This window comes from Montipora foliosa, chromosome 8 (assembly GCF_036669935.1).
Source record: "Montipora foliosa isolate CH-2021 chromosome 8, ASM3666993v2, whole genome shotgun sequence".
In the NCBI taxonomy this organism is placed as follows: Eukaryota; Metazoa; Cnidaria; class Anthozoa; order Scleractinia; family Acroporidae; genus Montipora; species Montipora foliosa.
The window spans coordinates 47,349,396-47,371,895 of record NC_090876.1 but is presented as its reverse complement, the minus strand read 5'-3'; the positions used below and the strand labels follow the sequence as shown (position 1 = coordinate 47,371,895).

At 39.6% G+C, this 22,500-nt stretch overlaps 3 protein-coding genes across 3 annotated transcripts in view; 1 reads left to right on the top strand and 2 right to left on the bottom strand.

The window, feature by feature from the left end:
- LOC138012853 (BRCA1-associated RING domain protein 1-like) overlaps positions 1–6,067 on the bottom strand; it is a 31,955-nt gene extending 25,888 nt beyond the window's left edge. The window contains exons 1-6 of the mRNA XM_068859765.1: positions 5,914–6,067; positions 5,749–5,805; positions 4,538–4,758; positions 2,324–2,968; positions 1,429–1,644; positions 337–458 (exon numbers count right to left, since the gene is read on the bottom strand). Of these exons, the coding sequence (XP_068715866.1) occupies positions 337–458; positions 1,429–1,644; positions 2,324–2,968; positions 4,538–4,758; positions 5,749–5,805; positions 5,914–5,981 (1,329 nt within the window). The 5' untranslated portion in view covers positions 5,982–6,067. The remainder of the gene's footprint in view (positions 1–336; positions 459–1,428; positions 1,645–2,323; positions 2,969–4,537; positions 4,759–5,748; positions 5,806–5,913) is intronic.
- A 64-nt stretch (positions 6,068–6,131) lies between these two features.
- Positions 6,132–16,411, top strand: LOC138013375 (tetratricopeptide repeat protein 19, mitochondrial-like). Its single transcript, XM_068860433.1, has 10 exons — positions 6,132–6,450; positions 8,303–8,403; positions 9,264–9,434; positions 9,552–9,590; positions 10,012–10,068; positions 11,812–11,873; positions 12,347–12,436; positions 13,249–13,384; positions 14,916–15,078; positions 16,000–16,411. Exons 1-10 carry the CDS (start codon positions 6,180–6,182, stop codon positions 16,113–16,115), a joined length of 1,206 nt encoding a protein of 401 aa, XP_068716534.1. The 5' UTR covers positions 6,132–6,179; the 3' UTR covers positions 16,116–16,411.
- Positions 16,412–18,147: 1,736 nt separating this feature from the next.
- Positions 18,148–22,500, bottom strand: part of LOC138013376 (testican-2-like) — an 11,406-nt gene continuing 7,053 nt past the window's right edge. Inside the window, exons 2-5 of the mRNA XM_068860434.1 lie at positions 21,545–21,797; positions 21,126–21,280; positions 19,196–19,379; positions 18,148–18,347 (exon numbers count right to left, since the gene is read on the bottom strand). Of these exons, the coding sequence (XP_068716535.1) occupies positions 18,322–18,347; positions 19,196–19,379; positions 21,126–21,280; positions 21,545–21,797 (618 nt within the window). The 3' untranslated portion in view covers positions 18,148–18,321. The remainder of the gene's footprint in view (positions 18,348–19,195; positions 19,380–21,125; positions 21,281–21,544; positions 21,798–22,500) is intronic.

Below are 22,500 nucleotides of genomic sequence, written 5' to 3'. Positions count from 1 at the left end.
TTTTACTCATCAATGGGGAACCCCTCGGGGCTTAAAGGGTTAACATAACAATCTTGAATAGCGTATAAGTTAGTCTTCAGGGGTGGCTCCATTGTTTTGCTACACCTTTATTGGTATTATGTTTTATAATTATACATTTTAGTGTAATACCCACGGTTCTCCCTAGTTTTCAGCGCAACAGGTATGGCATCTTTTCAAACCAGTAAAGCAATTATTGGTTAATGTTGGACGTTGTGCAAAGGATAAGCGACTTCTGAGCATTTGCAGGCAGTAATAAGTGCTCTCACAAGCAGTAAATTTTACCAGTTACCGCCTGATAAGGAGAACCCTGCATACCTTAATGGCTGCAACATGCAGCGGGGTCTCTCCACGAATATTTCTCTTGATACCAGAAAAACTAGATGTGGAAGTCTGTGGACTGCAGAAATTCTGTACCGCAGTTGTTCTTTTGCTCATCCCTGTAAGTTAATGAATAAGAAAAGAGATAAACAAGTCAAATCTAAAACACACACATACACTATAATGACAATCACTTGCAAACTGAGAAAACTGTGAAAGGAAGGAAGATGCAGGGTTGAGATTAAGCAAAATGCACTTAAAGGTACTGGAAACCATGTTTTCAAATGAATTAACCATGAGAAGGTAGTGTGAAGTGCTATTTTCTAACCATGTTTTTACTTACAAATCATGTGAGTGTTAGCCCTACTAATGGAAATGGGCCCACACAAGGTCAGAGAAAAACTCTGACCAGGGTGGGAATTGAACCCACAACCTTCGGGGTGGGTTCACCGCTGCTCTACTGACTGAGCTACAAGGTCAGACGGGAGCAGGCCGTGGGAATTGAAGACGTCATTTTGACATCTGCAAGCAGAGGTCTCTTTTCTTTTGCGTTCACTGGGTTGACGAGCACAGGAATAGAGACTTCTGCTATGGGGTGAAACTCACTGTGCTGAGCATGCACTCCGGTACTTAGCAACCGAATTCTCAGGTGATACTTCATGTTGTGTGGGCGCACTTAACAACAGCAGAATTACTGTAAAGGATGCGCGGGACACAGCAGGCTCAAGTCACAATCAGAAAACATATCACGGGGCATGTGGTTTGAAGAGTGCCGTCCAAGGTTGGGGACGGCGTTTGGATCAAAGTGAGTTACGATCCATGGAAAAGGTCTCTTTTCCCCTACAACACAAAAAGGAGAGACACCTCTACTAGCAGGGAAGTGGTCTAGTTGAACATGGTTCAACAATAAATTAATATCATTGTACATTGTAGCATTCACATTGTGCAAGACATTTGCATTAATTTAATAAAAACAACCAACAAAAAAGCAAAAAAGTTTACTTTTGCCACTGAATTGTTAATGATAATGACATTAATTTTGTTTTGCACTTCCCTGCAAACTGTTCACTTGCTCATGCTGCAGTGTACCTTGTTTGACAGGTGTCTCACTGCTATTCTCCTTTGCTTTCTTCTTTTTATCTTTCATACATGTAGGTCTCTGGCCAGTCATAGAGTTACTAGATTCTCGTAACTCCTTCTGAGGTAATTCCTTTGCCGAGAGCTGCATTTGCACTTGTTGCAGCTTTCTTTTCTGTGCTCTGGTTGTGCAAATGCTTCCGAGGTCTTCATTCTCCCCAAAGGTTTCTTCAACACAGGGGACAAGATAAATAAGAAGGAAACCAATATTAATTTAATTAATTAAAGAGCCACCCAAATAATCTCAGGCCGTATGATTTGTTATACATGTAGAAGGGAATAAAAGTCACTCATGGGCCCATGCCTGAAATGAAGGCAGAGCTCATATCAGTTCCTGTATTGCCTCTAAAGCATTGGACAAAAATTCATGGTGGTCAATTGCACGATTATCACTGATATGGTACCACTATTTATTAATTTTCAATCTCAGATATTACATTTCTAGAATTTAGATTGGCTTTCTCAATCTGCACAATGGGCTCATAATTATACCGTGACCTTATCTGGGAATTGATTGTGATACATGTACAGCTGTAGGTGTTTTGTAAAATGATGAAACAACTTCAGAGATTAAAGAAATTTAACAGGACGATCATTCCATTCAATGCTTGTTGATGTTTGTTATAGCCAACTCGGTGCTCTGCACCTCATGGAATCTTACTATTTTACTTTATTATACTACAACTACTATCAATCTGACTGATGGAATTAACTCAACTTGGTTTTGGCACAGCTTTTTCCTTGGATAGTGATTTATAATTACCTGGCACCAGTTTTTTGAAGAGTTTTTTCAAGTTTATGCTGGACTGTTCATTTGCATACAATAATTACAAAAAAGCCATGCTACCTCCACATTGATCCTCCCTTGATTTAACTCTGGTGAAGAATGTCTCACTCAGATTTTCTTTTTCGGATTCCACATCATATTCATCCTTGCTTTGCTCCCCAAAGTGTAAATGGTTGACATCCTCTTCCATCCAATGATCATTCTGTTCTGCATTCTCAACTTCTTGATCATCGCAGTTTGAAACTGGCATTTCAGAGACGGCCAATTTCTTCTTTCCTCTTGTTGCCTTTGCGATTTGCCCCCCAAAGCACTTTTCTTTGACTGGCAATCTTCTGGACAATTTTGGATGTCCTGAATCCAAAGCATTACCTTTTCCTAAAATGTCCTCTTTACTGCTCACCAGCTTTCCATCTTGGCAAGAGAGAACTTTCTTCACATCTTTTCCCGACTGGCTTGTTCCTCCTAGTATATCATAGCAATTAGATAAAGAAGGTTCATCTGTCTCTTGTTGCTCCTTGACTGAAGCTCGGCTCTTCGTTCTGCATCTTTGGTCCTTGAATGCTTTCTTGTGGTTGCGTGATACTTCTTGGATGGCAGCAGCACACTTATTCGATGAATCAGTCATTGTAATAATGTCTGGCGATGAGAACTGATATGAATCAGCTTCTGGTTCAAATCTGTGCTGTGTTTCCTCCCAAACCACTCCTGCAAGGAAGGGAGAAAGAATGTTAAAATAAGACATCCATCTGCAGCAAACATTTTTTGGTCATTTTCTACTCCCTCCTTTTTTCAAAGAGCTGTAAAGTTACATAACATTTGAGAATGTCATCATCCTTATTTTAAGGATGTTAGTTTTGTTTTTGTTGGTTGTTTTCGAGACTAACAACATAGAGGGCAAAATTACTGAATGCTGATTGGTCAAGGCATTTTTTCTTAAGTTTGCTTGTGAAGAGAGCAAAATTACTCGCTCAAGACTCGTCAAGCACCAAAAATACTCGCTCCTGATTGGCTGTTCAACGAACCGCTTCCACGTTCACTTGAATTCTTCATTTTCAGCAAAACAACTTGGTCTTCTTCGAAGTTTGTCTTTTCAACTACCGGGGGTATTCGTGTTGCATTTGCTAAAATGCCATAAAGGATCAAGACATAGATACTCCAGAAGATGAATTTTTGAGTGATAAGAGGAAGAGCAAAAGATTTTTTCCCATGAAAAGCTTAAAACTCGGATCGACTTCCATGGCACCCAGCGTAGCGGGAGGTTGAAAAACAATGATGATTCAACATGTCGAGCGCTTTCACATTTTTACCAAGGCATCTTGCAGTTCACCAAAAAAGGTCACAGAACGTTTTTCCATTCATGAGAGGAAGGAGTAGCTCAAACTTTGTGGAAAAAGTTCTTTCTGTGGAGAAACCGGTTGTTTTTTATTCATGGATGCGTGTTTTTATAATACCTACCCGGTAAGTGGATTCTTATTTTCAAGTGGTAGAAACCTCAAAAGCACAAGTGAATTAAACAAATTAAAGCTTAACATTTGGTTAAATCACTGTTGCTTTTGTTCAGTAAAGAAACTCAAATTTTTTTCTCGAGTGGATATAAATAGCAATCATCTGCACTTGTTTTGGACGTAAAGAAGTAGCTGACTTGTTTGTCTGTTTGGACAACTGGAACTAGAACATTTCATTCAAACTTGAGCTTGCTTGCTTAAATCCGAAACTTCTGAACAACAACAGTCTCAAGTAAACAGGCTATTAATAGCGAACTCGTGACCATTAACTTAATTATATACATACGTGTATTAATTTGCCCCGTGAGCATCCCATGACGTCTTTCGAAACAATAGTCTAAATCAAAATGGCCAGCATACCTGCAAAAAGGTCTATTTCACCCATTGACCCCTGGGAGTGAGACTTGATAAATTTTACTATATCTAATGCCAGACGATTTTACAAGTCAATGGGGGGGAGGGGTGGTTCAGGAGTCAATGGGTTAACAACCTCTACATCCACTCAAAAACCTATTATCCCACTGACCCCTCCCTGCAAGTGAGACTGAATGGATTTTACTCCGTTTAACACCAGACTATTTTACTCATCAATGGTGTGTGGTTCAGAGATCGATGGGTTAAGGATGGCCAGATTTTTTATAGGTGTCTTTGCTGAAAAGGTTTTGTAATCTCCAGGGTCTTTGGCTTGAATTGAATTGAATTGAATTGATCTTGGCTTGAATTTGGATTGAACATGACATTGATTGATTTTTTTTTATGGAAGCAATACCTCTGGTATCCGTGGGACTAATGTCATTAATTCTCAGTTCATCATCATCGTTATCATCATCACTATTTATATCATCATCTGATCCAAGTAGCATTCTCATCTTGGCACACATAGCAACAGTGTTGGCAAGCTGCCTATTCGTCTTCATGTCCTTCACCCAGGCAAAGGTTCCACATTCCGGGCATTTAGAGTCAACTCCCACCAGCTTCTCTATGCAACCACTGCAACAAGCAAACATTAGAAATGACCTTAGGTTGGCGACTAACCCTGATTGACACTGATTGGCCTGCAGAAGAACTGATTGACAGAATGATTGTCCAAATGACCGTCTGAAAGACTCACTATCAGTAATGTATTACTTGATACATTGAAATTAATGATAAATTGACTCAGACTGATGGGAGGAACAATACAAAATTAATCAAAAAATTACATGTGATGTCTCAGCCCTGTATAGCCCTGAGTAAAACCTAGGGATACTGCAAATCTAGTCAAATTGAATCAGATGAAACCAAATTTTTGTGTTTTTTTAAGAGAGAGAAAACCAGAGTAGCAGGGGAGAGACCTCTTGAAGCAAACTAACCAAATGAGACCAACAAAATCAGCAAGCACATGACGCCAAGTCTGGGAGTCAAAGTTGGGACATTTTGACGAAAGAGGAATGCTCTCACCCTTACACAAATCCCTGTGACTGTTTCACTTATTTTGCCTGGCTGTTTGATGGACTAACTTACATATCATCTGACTGACTGATAAAGGGGTTAGCTTCTCAAGAGATTAATGCCAAGCTTAGCATTTTTAATCCCCATAGAATCAGTGAACTGTTTTCATTTCATTTATTTGTCCATGTATTCATGTCGATTACCATGGTTCCACTAACGGAAGCACTAACAACCCACATTCCTCAATTCACTCTCAGACTGACAAAGGATGACTCAATTAACTCGCCGTCCATCCAATCGAAAAACACATGACAAATTGGCAATCACTGAAGTTTGACAAATAGAGAACTGAGCAAAAAGGTGAACTGATCAACTGCCCGAGTAACTTTCCCCGGCATGCTTGCTTGATTGACTAACTGGATAAAAAACTGCCAGCTGACTCATGAAATACCTCACAAACTGCATATATCGAATGGATTGACTGACTAAATAATTTAAGCTTAATTTTATAATGACAAGTGCTACTCTTTTTTCACGTAGCTTACATACCGACAAAATATGTGATCACACCTCTCCAGTGAACAAGGATCGGATATCAGGCTATCACTAAGTTAAAAAAAACAATCATGAAAAGCATATAAAGCGTATGGCTGGCACTAAAACTAAAACTACAAAATACACAATGTTGAGCGAAATTATGAAAATATAGCTTACCAAACTTTACAAGTTAGCAGCCCCTCCAACCTTTCCAAAGCGTTCCTTGTATTCTTCCATCCTATCATCCTTAATACTCTCTAATTTAAAAGTGTAGAAAGATCTATGGAGACCAGAGAAAATAATGCTTTACACAATATTTTGTTATTGTGAACGAAATTCCCGCGCTCTCAATTTTTTCGCTGTGTAACCTCGTCTTTGCCTTTGTAACCAAGCTAAGATGGCGGACTGGATCCTCTCCACCAACTGAACGAACAGATTTTGTTATGCATCGATTGAATAGGCACTGGAAGATTTTAAACTGCTATGCAAGGTGCATTTTGACGGCAAGAAATTTCTCAACGTGCGGGGAAAGATGTATGCCTGGGACGTTTGATGGTGGTGTGTTTCGTTCTTCCACTCCGCGATGTGATGCACATATCGCGGCGAGACAGCGCTTTCCAGCAGTTCTGCAGAGTTGTAGCTTCTCGCAACAGAGCAGTATTAAAAGGATAAGGAAATCGATCCCAGATGAGTTATGGGCGATAATCATACTTGGTAAGAAGTCCAACACTGCTTCGATCTGCCTGGCCACGAATCCTTGGGTATAGCAGGACGTTACAAGTCGATCAAAGTCGATCATCGAAAACGTAGTCGATAAGTCGATAATACTCGATATTTGTCGATAATTGTCAATCGACAAGTTTAATTTGTCGATAAAAGTCGATAATCACAAGATTTTCAACTGAATATCGATTTTATCGACAAAAATGCTGACACATTTTTCAATCGCCCACGAAAATGTAAACAGCATTAAAGTAAATCCGTATGGCAATAAAGTTTAATTAAAAACTGTAAATCAATAAATAAATGTAAATCGGTAAAATAAAGTCTTGACATAGCCAATCCTGCTTCATTAAACTGTTCTTGGCAACTGTAGCCTCTCGTCTCCCGCCATAAACCTGTTTTTTTGTATTTCCGATACATGTCGATTGAAATCGATCAAAGTTGATAATCACAAAAAATTGTGTGATCGACTTTTATCGACATCCGATATTTGTCGATTGATTAGTATCGAATTTGATCGACAATGATCGACTTTTATCGACTATCGAAATTATCGACTTGTAACGTCCTGGGTATAGTACCGAGGACGTGAAAGACTGTGGGGAGGGGTGGGTGGAGGTGGACGAAGAGGTGCCACTTTCGAGTGATCCTAGCTTTGGAGCAAAGGCTAGGATAAGTGCTGAATACCCTGTAACCTTGGTTAGGATTTGTTGCATTTTTTTAAAAATTGAGACAAAATACAATAGAAGTATCTCTCATGCAGTGACTTCAAAATAAGTAAATGGCAGGTGATTAAAACCACTGACCAGTTGGCTCAGTTGGTTGAGCATGGGACTACTGTGCGGGAGGTCGTGGAGTCAAAATTCTAGCCAGACCAACTTTCAGGGTCTGTAGATAACTGAGGAGAAAGTGCTGCCTTTGTAATGACATCTTTAAGTGGTTAGACTCTTTAGTCTTCTCAGATAAGGACGATAAACTTTGGCCCCCTTCTCACAGCCCTTCAATGTTCATAACCCTGTGCGACGTAAAAGAACCCATACACTATTCGCAAAGAGCAGGGCATGGGGTTTGTGGTGTTGCAGTCTGTCCTTTGTACATCATGGTTGGGAGGATTACTGCTCTCAGATATTAGCTACTACAAGCTACTCTTAAATCCGAGGGTAAATAAAGATATGATATGATATTCACCTTTTTTAGCTCAATGGAGCGGGCTCATTGCAAACGACCATTGTTTGTGACCTAAGTTGAAGTCATACTCAGAGCCAACAGAAAGTTTGTCAGTTGTTGGTATAAATATTCTAAACCCATCTGGGTTTAGAATTGAGTGGTAGAATTGACTACCCATCTGTAGTTAACCTTAATAATATTAGGGAGATTAAGTTAAGCAAGGATGACAACAATGGCTATGAGAGGCTACAAAGGCTCTGGACGCCCCACATGTATGTTTTACATTTTGGTACATTTTCTAGCCATTCTTGTCCTGACAATGACGTGAATTGAAGATGATGCAAGTACCTTATGATGAATTTGCGATTTTCTCTACAAAAATCCACACCGTTCATACCACTTCATTTGTGCAATGGCGATAACACTTTTCTTGCCGAACGACTTGGAATAATCACGAAATTACTACAATGACAAGAAATAATATTTTTAGATAACGTTCTTGTCACCGCTGTCGTTGTCGTCCATGCTTTCAGTCCCTATTAACATAGCTAATCATCTTTAAAACATTACTCAAATGTGGTTGTTACCAGAGTTTGGAGGTCACTGACACCACTGATCATTCCATAACCATACTTCTCAATTTGCACGAAATATTCGCTTGTTTAAATTTCTCTAGGAATTGGAGGAGTATGTGTGTTCATTGCTACAGAATACAACAAAATGATGAATAGCAAAAACAAACCTCCAGAACTTGAGTACAAGTTGAAGATGGCAAAGGTACAGAATTTTTAAGGGAGCCAAGTTTATTTGTACATGTATGCCCACTATGACTGGCCTTTTCAGCAGAATGTATTCTACAGTACAACCTGCTAAATTACTTTTTTTTTTCCCTGCTTTGGAAATCAAGGGATATTTATAATAAATATTTTGCTTGCTTCATTTTCTCTGGCCTTAATGAAAGATGCTATTTCTTTTATTTCTATGTTTGTTTTTTTCATTTTATATATAAATGCATGCCATAAATAATCGGCAGAAAAATAGGCTCACAAACATACAGCATATGTATAGGATGTATTCCCAAATCCGCAATTTTTTGGCAAGTGTTCTTTGGTTGGTAGAGTCAGTCGTGAAACATGGCCCCACAAGCAGTAAGCTTTTATTACTTTGTTTGAAGGTGCAAAGTACAGGATTCAGCTCTGACTCTAATTTTTTTTTTTTTTTTTTTTTTGGGGGGGGGGGGGGGAATGTCATGAATTTCCTGCACATGCGTAAGATTTCTTTGCGTAGTAGAGAGACTTGTTTGAGACAGTACCCCAAGTAGGATTCAAACTTCGTAACTCATCATGCAGAGGTGGGATGACCACTACCCCGTTAGACAGTGGAAAATGACATGACAGACAAGGGGAAAACTAAACTGGATTTGAAACACAGATAATGAGGGCAGACTGAGCATAAATCAGAGTAAACAACAAAACAACAATAGCACGTACCGACCAAGATATTGTAATGTTAAAAAAAAGTCAGAAATATATTTAAAGTAAATTGGCTAAAAATCCTTTAAAGAAAGTGTAGGTTACCTGTAAACCTAACGTTTTGTTTTGTTTTTTTCACTTTACACTTTGTTCTCTTTGTTATAGAAAAAAGAGATTGATGGAAACAAGGAGCAGTCAATTACATTATTGAAAGAAGCTCTAAAATTGCTACATGACTTCTTTGAAAAGACCAAGAACAATCCTTCTGAGGAGAGTGATCAAGATGAAAAAGTCAAAACCAAAATGCAAAAGTATCTGAGATATGTTTTGGACCAGGTAAAGTGAATTATGCCAAAAACAGGTAAAGCATAAAATATATCTGTTAATAAGAGTTGTGTGGTATTAACGCACAGCTCATTGGCCACTTTTTCACACTGTATTTTCTATTTGCAGTTGGCAAATCTTTCTTTTGAGCTTCAAAAATGGAGTGAGGTAAAATTATATTAGTGAGGTTAAAGTATTGACAATCAAAGGAGTTATTGTCACAATAATAATTATTATTTATTAAATAGGAATGATTTACAGCTGTATATTATTCATAAATGGCGGTAAATTTTATAATTCTCTTGTTCAAGTGCAAATTAACCTACCAAGTCTCGATACCATACAGTGAATTGGAAAGAATTATTGCGCTAAAATGAGGCTTGGTAGGCTAATTTGCATTTTAGCAAAAGTCAGTAATAAAACAACTGCCATTTATGAATAAGGTCTATTTTGCCATCCACTAAAACAAACTGCTCTTCTGCACCCAATTGTTTTGGTTAAGCTTGACATTTTTAACAACAATAGTTTATGTCACTGATACATGTATGTTGGTTATAGCAAATAATTTATGTTGTTTTTCTCACGTCAGGCAGAGAACTATTTCCGCTTGCTTCTGCGAGAGCTTTTGTCAACAGAGACACCCAAGGTAATAAAAGAACTGGAGAGCTTTGTCTTTTCTTCTTAATAATAGGTAGAAAATTTGAAATAGCTCCCAGTGATAGAAAATGACAATCCTGGGGGACTTTCTATCTATTGCAATATTGATACGGCTTCTTTAATGCGTCTTTGTCACTCTCGGGGGGTCTTCTTCATTCTTATGATGTCCAGGTTAAAACATTAATTGAACACAATTTTTTTCTGCTATCAAGGTATCTTTTAGGGTTGATTATTATCTCTATAATCTCTATATCTCTATTTCCCAGATAGTACTGTACGTGGGAGCCTATGATTGGGTAATTTAGTGCGACCTATTCTACAATAAGGTCCGCTAAATTTGAAATTTTGATGCAACATTTTCTAGCAAGTTTTTCATGTTGTTTATGTGAATAAACTCGTGAAACTGTTTGAAACTTGCAAGCAACTATTTTAAAACCAAAAATATTTATTTGCTTTCAGATTTATTGATTTCCTCTAGGACAGTTGAACCTTCCGCTTAGCTTCAACTAATTCCCTTTCCCGCGCGCCTTATCACCTCAGTGATATAATTAATATCATACTAACGTCGTTTTCTCGGTCCGTACTGTTAGTTACGGATATCCTTTTTTTCCATAAATCAATAGAAAAAACTTGCTCCTTAACTTACCGTACGGACGTCGGACGTCGAACTCGGGTAGTAGAGTTACTTAACAATTATTCCATAAGCGCGCGTTGGATATGAGATGGTAAATAGCCAACGAGGCGCGTAGCGCCGAGTTGGCTATAACCAGTCTCATATCCAACAAGCGCGAATGGAATAATTGTTTTATTAAATTCCTTCAACTCCAAAAATTTGGAAGTACGAAATACGAGCGGAAAAAGCGAGCAAATACGAGCGAAATCGAAAAAAACTTGATGAGAACTGATGCGATGTTGTGTAATACCTTGTTGTCAGACAGACGCAGGCTCATCGCAAAACATTTCTTGCCTTTTCGCGTACTTCTAAACGTCGGAATTGATCCAAACTTTCCCCCAAAAAAGTTTTTTTTTCTCCTTTTTGGCTTTATTCAAAGAGTAATTTCGCATTCCGGCGAAAACATTTTTAGTTTAGCAACGCTTAACGCAATCATTTACCATATAAGGTCAAACCAAGGTATATGAGCTGATAACCGAGATTGAGTGAACCAATCAGAGCACGCGAAATGCATTATCCGAGGTTGAAAATTTAATAAATGCATTTATTAAATTCTCAACCTCGGATAATGCAATTCTCGTGCTCTGATTGGTTCACTCAATCTCGTTTATCAGCTCATATACCTCAGTTTGACCTTATATGGTAAATGACTGCGCTTAGCGTTGCTAAACTAAAAACGTTTACGCCAGAAAGCGAAATTTCTTTCGGTATAAAGCAAAAGAAAAACGTTTTTGTGGAAAGTTTGGATCACTTTCGAAGCTTAGAGATACGCGAAAAGGTAAGAAATGTTTTTGTGACGAGCCTGCGTCTGCCTGACCACGAGGTATTACACAACATCACATCTTCATCAACTTTTTCTCGATTTCGCTAGGATTCTCTCGCTTTTTTCGCTCGTATTTCGTACTTCTAAACTTTTGGAGTTTAGGGAATTTAATAAAACAATTATTCCATTCGCGCTTGTTGGATATGAGAGTGGTTATAGCCATCTCATATCCAACGCGCGCTCATGGAATAATTGTTAAATAGTACGTAACGCTACTACTTTTTTTTTTCGCCAAGGATGATGAAAGTGTGATTGAAGTTTCGCTGAAGCTCTCCATAGCATGTGCTCATCAAGACAAGTAAGGCCTGAGTCCTGAAACTGGTATTGAAATTGTTAACTGTGAAGGTAGAACGTTTTCGATAGCGCATGGTGCGTTTGGAACCTTAAGAGCTCAAGCGATGGAAATTTGTTCCGCGGCTGATCTTGTGCTGCTTTCCTGTGGTGGCGCTCACATGCATCAAAGAACAGTAATTTCAATTTCTGATGCTTGCTACAAATTCTACTGACTGGTTCTTTTTCGTTCTCGCCACAATTGCCCACCCTTTGGAAAACTTGCTAAGGCAGCTGTGATTGTCCCTCAGAAGACGTACAATGTAAAGAAACAGCTTTGCAATGCACAGTTTTTATCAAAACTGGAATGCGAAGCAGTTTGTGCTTTTATCTCAAGAAAAAAACCCTTTCATCTCACTAGCTCGTCCGTGGAACAAATGCTTTTTTTTCTCGTAACTTTATAGGCCTCTTTTTTCCTTTGACAATGTTAATTCCTTGCAGACACGACCTTGCAGGTCAAGGATTTCAGTGGACAACTGAAACAGCGCAAAAGAAGGTCAGTGAATCTTCAGATGCGGCAACGGACAACAGGTTAGACGTTTTCATCAATATTACCATTTGTATGGTGCGGTTGTTTCTTCATCAAGGGCTTTAAGATCTACCACGCGGAAAACGAGATGGGACAATCGTGAAGTACTTTAAACGGCTCAATGGTTTTTCAAAGTGTCTCATGTCACACCTGAAACGGCGTGGTATAAAACAGCGGGGAAGTTTAATAAAGTGAAAATTGAAATTTATCGTCCGACTCTCACGTCCTTCACATAACTTCAAATTTGCCCATTTTTCATCGTCGTTTTGAAGATAACGGCCAAGAAATGTACCAAAATGTAAACCTCCCTTGCAGAGCGTACCAAAACGTTTTTTTCCCTCAGTGGACCAATATATGTTTTTTGGCGTTCTTGGGCCCGTTTCTCGAAAGTCCCGAAACTTTTGGGCCTATTTCGGGTGCCTCAATTCCCTTTGTATCTCAAGAACGGACAGGATTTAAGTCGTCAAACTTCACGGACATGTTTCTTTTAGTTAGCTTGAAAACATGTTAAAAGATCTGCTTTTCAAAACAAGCGGTTGGCAGTTTCACAAATGGCTTTTCGGGCCCGAAACGTTTTCGGGACTTTCGAGAGACGGGCTCCCGGGGTTGCTCGAAGCATGGTTAGCGCTAACCAGCGTTAAATACCATGGAAACCTATAGGTTTTGATTCCTCTTAACCAAGGGTTAGCTCTAACTACACTTCGAGCAGCCGGCCCCTGGCCAACGTCGTCTTTGTCTTAGATCCCTGTTTAGCGCTCATTCTGTTGCATAGTTCTCAGTTTGATTGCAGGGGTCTAAATGGTTTTGTTTTTAGCAAAGCGCTGTTGGGAGTCTGCCTTGAAGCGTGGGGGACATACCTTCTGTCACAAGACAAACCAGTTGAAGCCGCGACCTTGCTGTCCAGGGCTTTGAAAGTCTCTAAAGAGGTGTTAGGGCAAGAACATGAGCAGGTTTGAAGTAAAGATAAGTGGCGACACTAGTGTATTTTCTTCATCATTAGAGCCGTTTTAGTTTTATTTTGAAAACGATATTGTTGGTTTACACTCACGTGATCAACAGCCATGTTTTTCAACGAAACGTCAACGGAAGTGAAACTGTTTCAACGAAACGTCGGCTTTCCGTCTCACGTTTCACGTTTCACGTTTCACGTAAAGTGGCGTGAAGCTTGTGACTTTAGCTTCGCGTGATTCACGGCGACTTGAAATTGGACTCTGTTAATCTCGAGTATTTAGTTAACAACAAACAAAAACAAAAACTCGGAGTCAATTTAAACATTGTTTGTAGAAAAAGACGCTATATAAAATGTAAAATGAAAATCCTTTCCTGTTAAATTTTGCGAGTTTCGATGAAGCTGTTTTGTGAGTCAACGTGAGTTCATGAAGAAATTGCAGTAAGGTGTCAGTCATGACAATCAGGCTACAACCATGAAATTTTCTTCTCCATGCTTTGACTGACCGGACTATGGTTTTGTGGTTCTTTTTTTCCGCATGCAGCTTGTTATGTAGAAGAAAAACGAGAAAAAAATTCCTCGTATCCGGCAAACGCGAAAATGCCAACTTTCACGTAGAAACGGCAAGCGGCAGTCGGCAAACGCGAAAAATGGCGGGAAAATTACGGTCACGTGGTCACTTGCCGTTCGCGTTTCCCGTAAACGTGATTCTAAATCTCTCTAATAATAGAGCTCAGTTCCCGGAGGATTGGGTCGGGACACCAACATGGCCTCCGTTTCTTTGTTTGGGGACACCAATATGGCGGCCTTCCATGACGTCATGTGAAAACCGAGAATAGTGTTTGCTTTTTAAGTATGCAGTGGTGTCGGGTTTTAGTTGCCGTTACTAATGTTTTTACCACCAGAACCGTGATAGCGAACAATCTAAAATCATTCCTTTGGCCAATGACAGAAAGCGTAGGAAATGAAATGAGGCAATCGCGAAGAAAAGCAAATGTATGCCTCTGATTGGAAAAGAACACGACTCGGGATTTCTTTTATCCAATCACTATAGATGCGAATCACAGAATTAGTGTCGATACTCTGAAACACTTATGTGAAATTATTCGAGATCTCAACTTCATAACATGCTGTGGTTCTGATTCTTATAGAAATGTGTTTGTACTCAAATAAAGTGACTCGTTCGTATGCTACGCAACTGCCAAAATATCCGCGCGTAGTAAATGTTAAACCATTCAATAGAGTGGTTTTGGATTGAGTGTCGAAAGTAATTAGCGAATTACTTTGGTTTTGCATTACTTCACTCAGTGATTGGTTCAAAGTTCTCTCGCCCCTTTTTCAGCCGTTCAGAAGAGTGCGCGTGCACACTTTCCGGCGCTTTGTGTCTGCTACGTGTAATTACCTCGAGGTTTGATAGGTTTACCGGATTGTCTCCGTACTTTTTGATTGGCCAAAGTAATTACTTTGGTTTTGGTTTTACGATACTCGATTGAAACTCGCTCTAAGGTATATTTCATTGTTCTTCGTTCCAGACGACAGTAATTCTCAATAACCTTGCGAAGGCCTATGCGGAAAGTGGAAAATATGAACTTGCGGAGGAGATGGCTAAAGAAGCCGTCCGCATCGCGGAAATTACTCAGAGTTCTCATTTGTCTCGCTTTATGGCGAATCTTGGAACCATTCTTAATCTGGAAGGTATTCTATTTAAACGTTGATTTTGTCAGTTGTGTAGGTGTTCGCGGTTCAGTTAGGTAAACGCCTTTGTTGCAAATTCAGTTCGTCATGGATTGGTTCAGACTGAATGCGCTCTTTTCCTTGAAGAAAAAAAGGTTTCTTTCGCAGCCAACATTTCGCTGAAAGGGCCGGAGTCTTTCTTTGATTCTGTGCGAACTGTTTCTCGCCGGTTCAGTTTTAAGATTTCCAAGAAACACAAATCGTTTCAAGATATATACGACGCAGACAGTTGCATTGTCGAGCACAGGTCTTGATCTAAGGGCGCTTTCCTCTTGGCAGAACTGGCCGGCCAGACCCATTAGTTTGCATATAGAAAATGCAACAATTTGAAGGAACACTTGCATGATAATCACTCGCATTCTTCTGGAGGAGTAATTATCATCCACGAAGTGTGTTAATTCGAAGACGTTGTAGAGTAACTGAGTTATTCCCTCCAAATGCCCGGTCAGGCCTCTTTAAACCACGCAATTTGAATCTTTATGAACAAAGGCTTCGTAAAATATAAACAAGTGAAAATTAGCGTTGGGAAAGAACGACGTTTTTAATCTTGAGCGGATTTTCTGACGGTTTATCTTAATGCATTTGAACTTGAAAATGGTGTCACGAGGTCATTGAGACGTCGTTCTTTCCTATCGCTAATTTTTACTTGCTTAAAAGTTCAACCATTCGTAAAATTTTCTAATAGGTGTTCAGCAAACAACGATATTTTTTGATTTTCTGCTTTATAAGTTTTAAGGTCTTGTGATCAGCCGATGGTTGTATTGTGAGCAATATAGCCAAAAGGACATTGTAACTGTTGTAATAACATTGTTAAAGGCGTTTATGAATTTCACCATTTTTGTTTACTCGCTGACAGTGCCTTCTCGCGTTGTGCCTTTTAAGGAAATGCGTTAAAAGCCAAGGAGGCTCTTCGGAAGGCGCTGAAGCTTGCGGACGAGGCGAAAGATGAGGAAACCAAAGAAATGATCAACACTAACTTGACCGAGATGGAAGGATAAAACAAGAAGAGCTTCAACACGGACGACGTTGCCGCTAACCACCAATCACTAGAGGCAAACATTACGGTGGCAAAACGTGCAAAAGTTAGTGGACTAACAAAACAAGCCTCTGAGAAATTATTGTTTTCGTCCTCCATCATGGCGGCAACGACATAACGTGAAAAGACCGTTTGCTGTATCGTAACTATTTTGCGATTTATACCTTTGACTGATCGCATTGTACAGCCGCGTTAGTGAAGTATTCGATAACTAAAATGATAGTAACGGTGTTACAGTAAACAAAAAAAATCAAAGATTCACCTCTGTCGTACGTTTACACATCATGAATCTTTTCCCGGGTTCGCTGCGTTCGCTGCATGGGATAAAAACTGCTGAGTCTGTGTTCTGAAGTGCTTGAAAAGGCCTGGAATTAATTTTGGACTTCAAGGGCGCTTGAAAAGCCCTTGGAAAAAAGGTTTTGTGGGAAACTGCTTGAAAACTCCTTGAATTTTTGCTTAGGTGAAAGTTGTAGAGATTGCATCATGCCAAGAGAAAGTGAAGATCACGCTGAGTTAAAGACAAGACATCTCAAAATTTGAGCAAATTGACTGTTGGGGTAAGATTAATGCAAAAAGTAAAATGCCGTGCGTGCACTTAACTTGCAGTATGTGGGAAAGAATATCAATGTAGGCTTTTTCAGCAAAGAAACCACTGAAACACGGTTTATGGCATAGAAATCTCCTTACAAACACTCATTGAAAACTCAATTTCTGGTTCTTGAAAACTCCTTTAATACTCCTGGAATTTGATATACAAAATCCAGCACGAACCCTGGGTTTTATTAAGGGCGTCAGCATTTAAAGATAAATTTTCATTTTCTCCTGTAAATTAAGCGCCGTTCCGACCAGTGTCATTCTTGAGGAACTACCACACCCCCTTGTATTAGTCTCTAAGGCCCGGTTCAGACGCCGATCTTTTCATGAGCTGAACTCAATTCAAATTTGGACCGACCCAAATTAACAAAAGTACGCCTGTTGATTCAGACGCCGTTCTTTTGGCCGTTCCTAATACAGTTCCCGTAAAAGCGGTGAAAATGGTCAGCAGTTTTCAGGAGTAGTAAATAAACATGGCGGATGCTGCTAACCTACACATCCGTCGCCCAAAATCCATGTTTATTTTACGTGCCATGTGGAAGAAAGCGGTAATTCGAAGAAAAAAGATGCAGACCTGAGCCTTCTCATGCTGCTGCTTTTGTTTTCTCGACAACAAAATGCAACACCATCTTCGCTGATGCCACTTTGACAAGCATAAGTAGCTCTCCACGTCGCCATTTTCAGCGAGTTACGTTTTCAAGCTCCAGTACGCATGCTCTTTGAGGTAAACTGCTTGCGAAATACATTGTAATAATTTATGCATTAGGATCGGCACATGAAAAGTACGGCGTCTGAATCAAAGCCGTTCCAAAGGCGAAATTCCCGGCTAAGCTAGGCGGGAAGAACGGGTGAGCCGTTCCAAATTGATTCAGACGCCGATCTTTTCATGTACTTAATTCAAGGAATTAGGTTCGGCTAATGAAAAGATCGGCGTCCGAACCGGGCCTAAGTGATTACAATAGTGATGTTTCTTGTGATGTCACCCATTGTTATTAATATGCCAACCAGAACCTATAATAACTGGCTGTTGAAAAAATGACTTCTTTTGTTCCGTGGTAGGTAAATTTCAATATCAAAGGAAATGTGACGTCAATGTTTTTAAACGAAAAATATCTGTATATCGCGAATTTATATTTTGAGATGACGTTCTCGTTTCCGTCACTTTCGTCGTTGCTTTCGTTCGCTAATGGATCGCACGTCAAACCTGAATCTCGAGAGCACAAATGGTCCTTGCTGTTTGTCTCACAGTAAAAAGCTTACTCACGGGAGGGGATGGTTCTACAAAAGAAAGAGAAGCATCGGATCGACCCCACCCACCCCATCCCCCAAGAAAATCTTAAAGTTTCACAACTTGCAATCGCATTCTCTATGTCTTTGTATAGACTTTAATGCAGGAAATAAACGTTGAAACAACTCAGTTTTGTTTAATTATTTGTTGTGCAAAAACGAAAGTACTCCACTCCTGTGGCATGCATTAGGAGCATCAATTGCAACAATTGCTGAAGATGACTTGTCTTGTGCGGGCGATAACAGCTTTAGGAGTTCACTGACAGGAAGTCGCATGCCAAGACTCGTCATTTCTTAGTTTCAAGGGCTGTACCTGCAATAGGAGGAAAACGAGAAACGAAAATCAATCATTTTGTAGGAGAGAAAGACCCGTCACGCATTAAACTTCAAAAAACTTCATTCCTTCGATTCGCGTGCTCACTGAACAGTGCCATCTGTTTACAAAGTTTTTTTTTTATTTCCAAGGTTTATTAAAGCTGTTCACGCTTGACCACAAAACGCCAGCGAAAAGAAAAAATAAGTGTGGATAAAAGATGTAGATTCAACGTAGTCACAAGAACGATGATTTCATTCGCCTTGCGACTGGGGTTGCGTTTTGAACGTCTTGCATAAACAGCCGTTAGAAAAGCGACTGCTAAAACAAAAATGACGAGCCCACCGTCTTTGCTCGCACTTGATGTATTCTTAAATGAATGGTGGCACTTCCAGGGACTTTTAAGATATACGAAGGCGTCGGAGACGAAAAATTTTTTGTTCTCTGCCTCGTCTGACCAATACATAATTTATGGGAATTTGTAATTCTGTTGCTTTGTAAGCGAGCTCTCTTGATGAGCGTTGTAGCTCTCAGGGAAAACCTCTTCGGCAAGTACGTTTAAGTAAAGCAATAACGTCGGTGAAATGACCAAAGTTTAAAGTTTTTGGGAGAAAACTTGCCGTCTTTCCCGGGTAAATGAGGTGTCCTGGGGTCTAGTTGGTCATGCTTGGTTTTGAGTTAATGCTTTGGCAAGGCTTTTGGACGTTAAATACACCACAGTAAATGACACTGTTTTTCGTAATAAAAGGGTTCGTTATTGCTGCCGCTATCTTGACTAAAGTTCTTTTGTGTGAATCCCTTTACACTTTTTTGCACTTTAGTGTGAATAGGCATTTAAAATTATTTACTTAGTGTCAGTGGAAAACTGGAATCCCATTCGCGCTTTGTGATTCTCTCGTCTCCATTCTGGTCACATGATTCCAGGAAGCCGTAGATACATGGCTCATAATCGAGCACGTCTTTATAGAGTCGATCTATCTCGTCCCTGTCGAGTGTTCCATTCAAGTTTTTGTCAATATATTCGAATTCCCACTAGAAGAGAAAAAAATGCATTTAAAATCACAACTGTTCTCTGCCATTTTGACTTGATCAAAAATACCAAACGCACAGCCGAGATTAACATGATCAGCAGCTCATCAAGGGGCCTAGGATCAACCTTTCCCGAGTAGATTTATCAGTTATCTCCCTTGAGAAATTCAGCACGCCCACTGTTCCAAAAGCCAAACTTCCTTGGGAGATTCATCACGCCCACTGTGGCAAAAGTCAATCTCCCTTGGGAGATTCAGCACGCTCACTGTTGCAAAAGTCAATCTCCCTTGGGAGATTCAGCACGCCCACTGTTGCAAAAGTCAATCTCCCTTGGGAGATTCAGCACGCCCACTGTTGTAAAAGCCAATAAAAAAAGGCTACCTCAGCGTCAAGAGAAATATGACACTTTTCGCGGAAAAAACCCGTTCCTAAAAATAAATTTATCCCGGAAACGGGAAATGGAGATAGAGGCTTCCCTTGGAATCGAAGATGAGCTCCTGACATGATGAATTTCGTTCTAACTAAGACGTTCTGTATGCTGAAGCGATTATCTATTGGGGGTTTTCATCATGAGTCTGACGTCACGGCGGCCATGTTGGTACAGAACAATGCTGTAAAATGTCTTTTGGGAATTTGACTCTTATTATGCAAAAACTTGTGGAACCATTTTCTATTGTTTTGTACACTAACATGGCCGTCTCGTCACGTGGATGAAAGCCAAGGATAGAACTAATGGTTATACAGATTTTAAGGACGGTGTCCACAAAGGTCTACTAATTCAAAGGTATTTTTTCGCGGTTTATGAATATGCGGGAAAAGCAGATCTTAACAACATGTTAATGAAATCTTAAAAGAAAATTGGGGGTAACCACGCATTTTTCAAAGATAATTAATCAACAATATTTTTTAAAAGCTTTAAATATTAATGCCATTTTTTTCCAAATTGAAGCTTAATTATCTCTGAAAGATTTTCTTTTTGGATACCAAAAGCACTTGCTAAGTTCTACTTTCTCCGCATAGTTCTAAACCGGGCAAAAAATATCCCTGCATTAGTAAGTACTACCGATAGGAAACACGAGTATCTCGAGATGCGCAAAACGGATGAGCAATAACAATAGAAATAGAAGGCACCGTCCTTAACAAAGTTCATCTGGAACATTTCGTGAGAGACTGGTAAGGGGTTATATAAGATGATGATGATGACGATGATACTGAGGAGGAAGGTTGCGGTGGTGCCAATGATGCTGCTGTTGATGAAGAATTCTCAAACTCATTAATAATTCATGAGCCAAAAACAAAAGAAATCACTACCGTGAAGGAAGTTTGGATATGAGGTCTTAATTAGCATACAATTTCGCCAACTTTGATCCCAAATATCTCTTAAAATACTGATTCCTTTGAGAAGCAATATCAAACACTCGAAAGAGTGTTTCATCAGATATCCAATCGCCTTCGGCCTCGTTTTTCAACTCGCTTCTCGGTGTTTGGATATCCGATGAAACCCTCCTTCTCGTGTTTGATATATTACGTAAATATCTTGAGCAAGAGCGGATACAACGTACATTTGATTATTTAGTAAATTATTATTATAGACTAAATGATCAAATAGCAGTAAAATCGTCGACAAGGTGTGGAACGCCGAGTTCCTTTTCGTTTCGTTTCTTTCGTACATTAATTGCACAGTTTTACTTGATTTGTTCTTTGAGCTATTGTTAATTTTCGTGAAAATTGAATGATTCAAAGTCTTACCGATAGGATTTCGTTTCGTTCCATTTCCGTTAAAGCATCGGCGCGCGCTGAGAAGTTCAGTGAGTAGGCTGGGTCTAGCGACTGCTCTCGAGCAATCATGATCCACTCTAAGTAGCGGGTTGGAAACTGAAGGATTTGGATGCAGCTGTGTTTGCCTGTGTTGGGCCATTTAAGAAAATAGAATGCTGTCATAAACATACGAGGTTCGGACAAATTTTATTATTATAGAATGACTGAGGTAGATTTAGAAGAAGAAGAAGAAGAAGCAGAAGAAGAAGAAGAAAAAGAAGAAGAAGAAGGAGAAGAAGAAGAAGAAGAAGAAGAAGAAGAAGAAGAAGAAGAAGAAGAAGAAGTTGATCTCAAAAGCTGAAAAACTTCCCCTATAATTTTGTGTCGCTTGGGGCAAGACTCATAATTACCTGACGGTTCACACCTTCCTTGTTTCTTCACTCTCATAGTCAGACCATGCGCGCAGCCGAACTTATGCATTTCACAGGCGTTGTTAAATGTAAAGTCGTAGTAACTGCACACAGGCGCCTGCTCTTCCTCGTAACAAGTGCCTATACATTCACACCTTGTGTACCTTTTGCCGCTGTCTTCTGTGTAAGGAACACAGACACGGCCACGGGGACATGCAACGTTCTTGCAGATATCATCTTGGCCTTGCACCACCTTGATGGAGAAACAATGGGTCCTTAATGTAAACACCGTGAAACGTGAATGGAGGGTTTTGAGTTTGAGTTTTGAGTAAAGCTCCTGCACTTGGTTAAGTACACACTAAGAGGCCATTTGCACTAAGAGGTCATGTGACATGGTTTTCATGAAAATGAAAGCTATATGATTTTGCCTTCGAAAAACGATTAGTGGGTCATATCTTAAACATAATAATAGTGATTTGGTTTTTCAAACCCGCACCATTTTCTTAAAATGAGTAAGTTCCTCGCTGGTCACGTGACCGAAATGTGATTTTTAAAATTATGAATTACTTCTTTCTGAACTCAAGCTTTGCACTTAAACTTCAAGGAGGGTGTTGAAAAAATTATGTGCTAACGTTTACAGCACATCTGAGCGTAACTATTAAACGTTTAACAAGATATAAGCAAAAAGTAGTTTTGGCCGCCGTATTGGAGGGCAAGAGTATGCCCTCCAACATGGCGGCCAATACAAATCATACTGCTTTGTTGAAAAATCAAAGTGCCATAAAATATCTTCCTTAAATGCGTTTCCTCTCAAATTTCGTGTGTAAGCTAATTTTTATGTGCTCTGTCAATTTTTTGCATCAGCAAGATTCCAACTCATTGTTTAAAGGAAGCAATGGTCACGTGACCTCTTAGTGCAAGTGGCCTAGTGGCCTGACTTCTGGCTGTTATACACA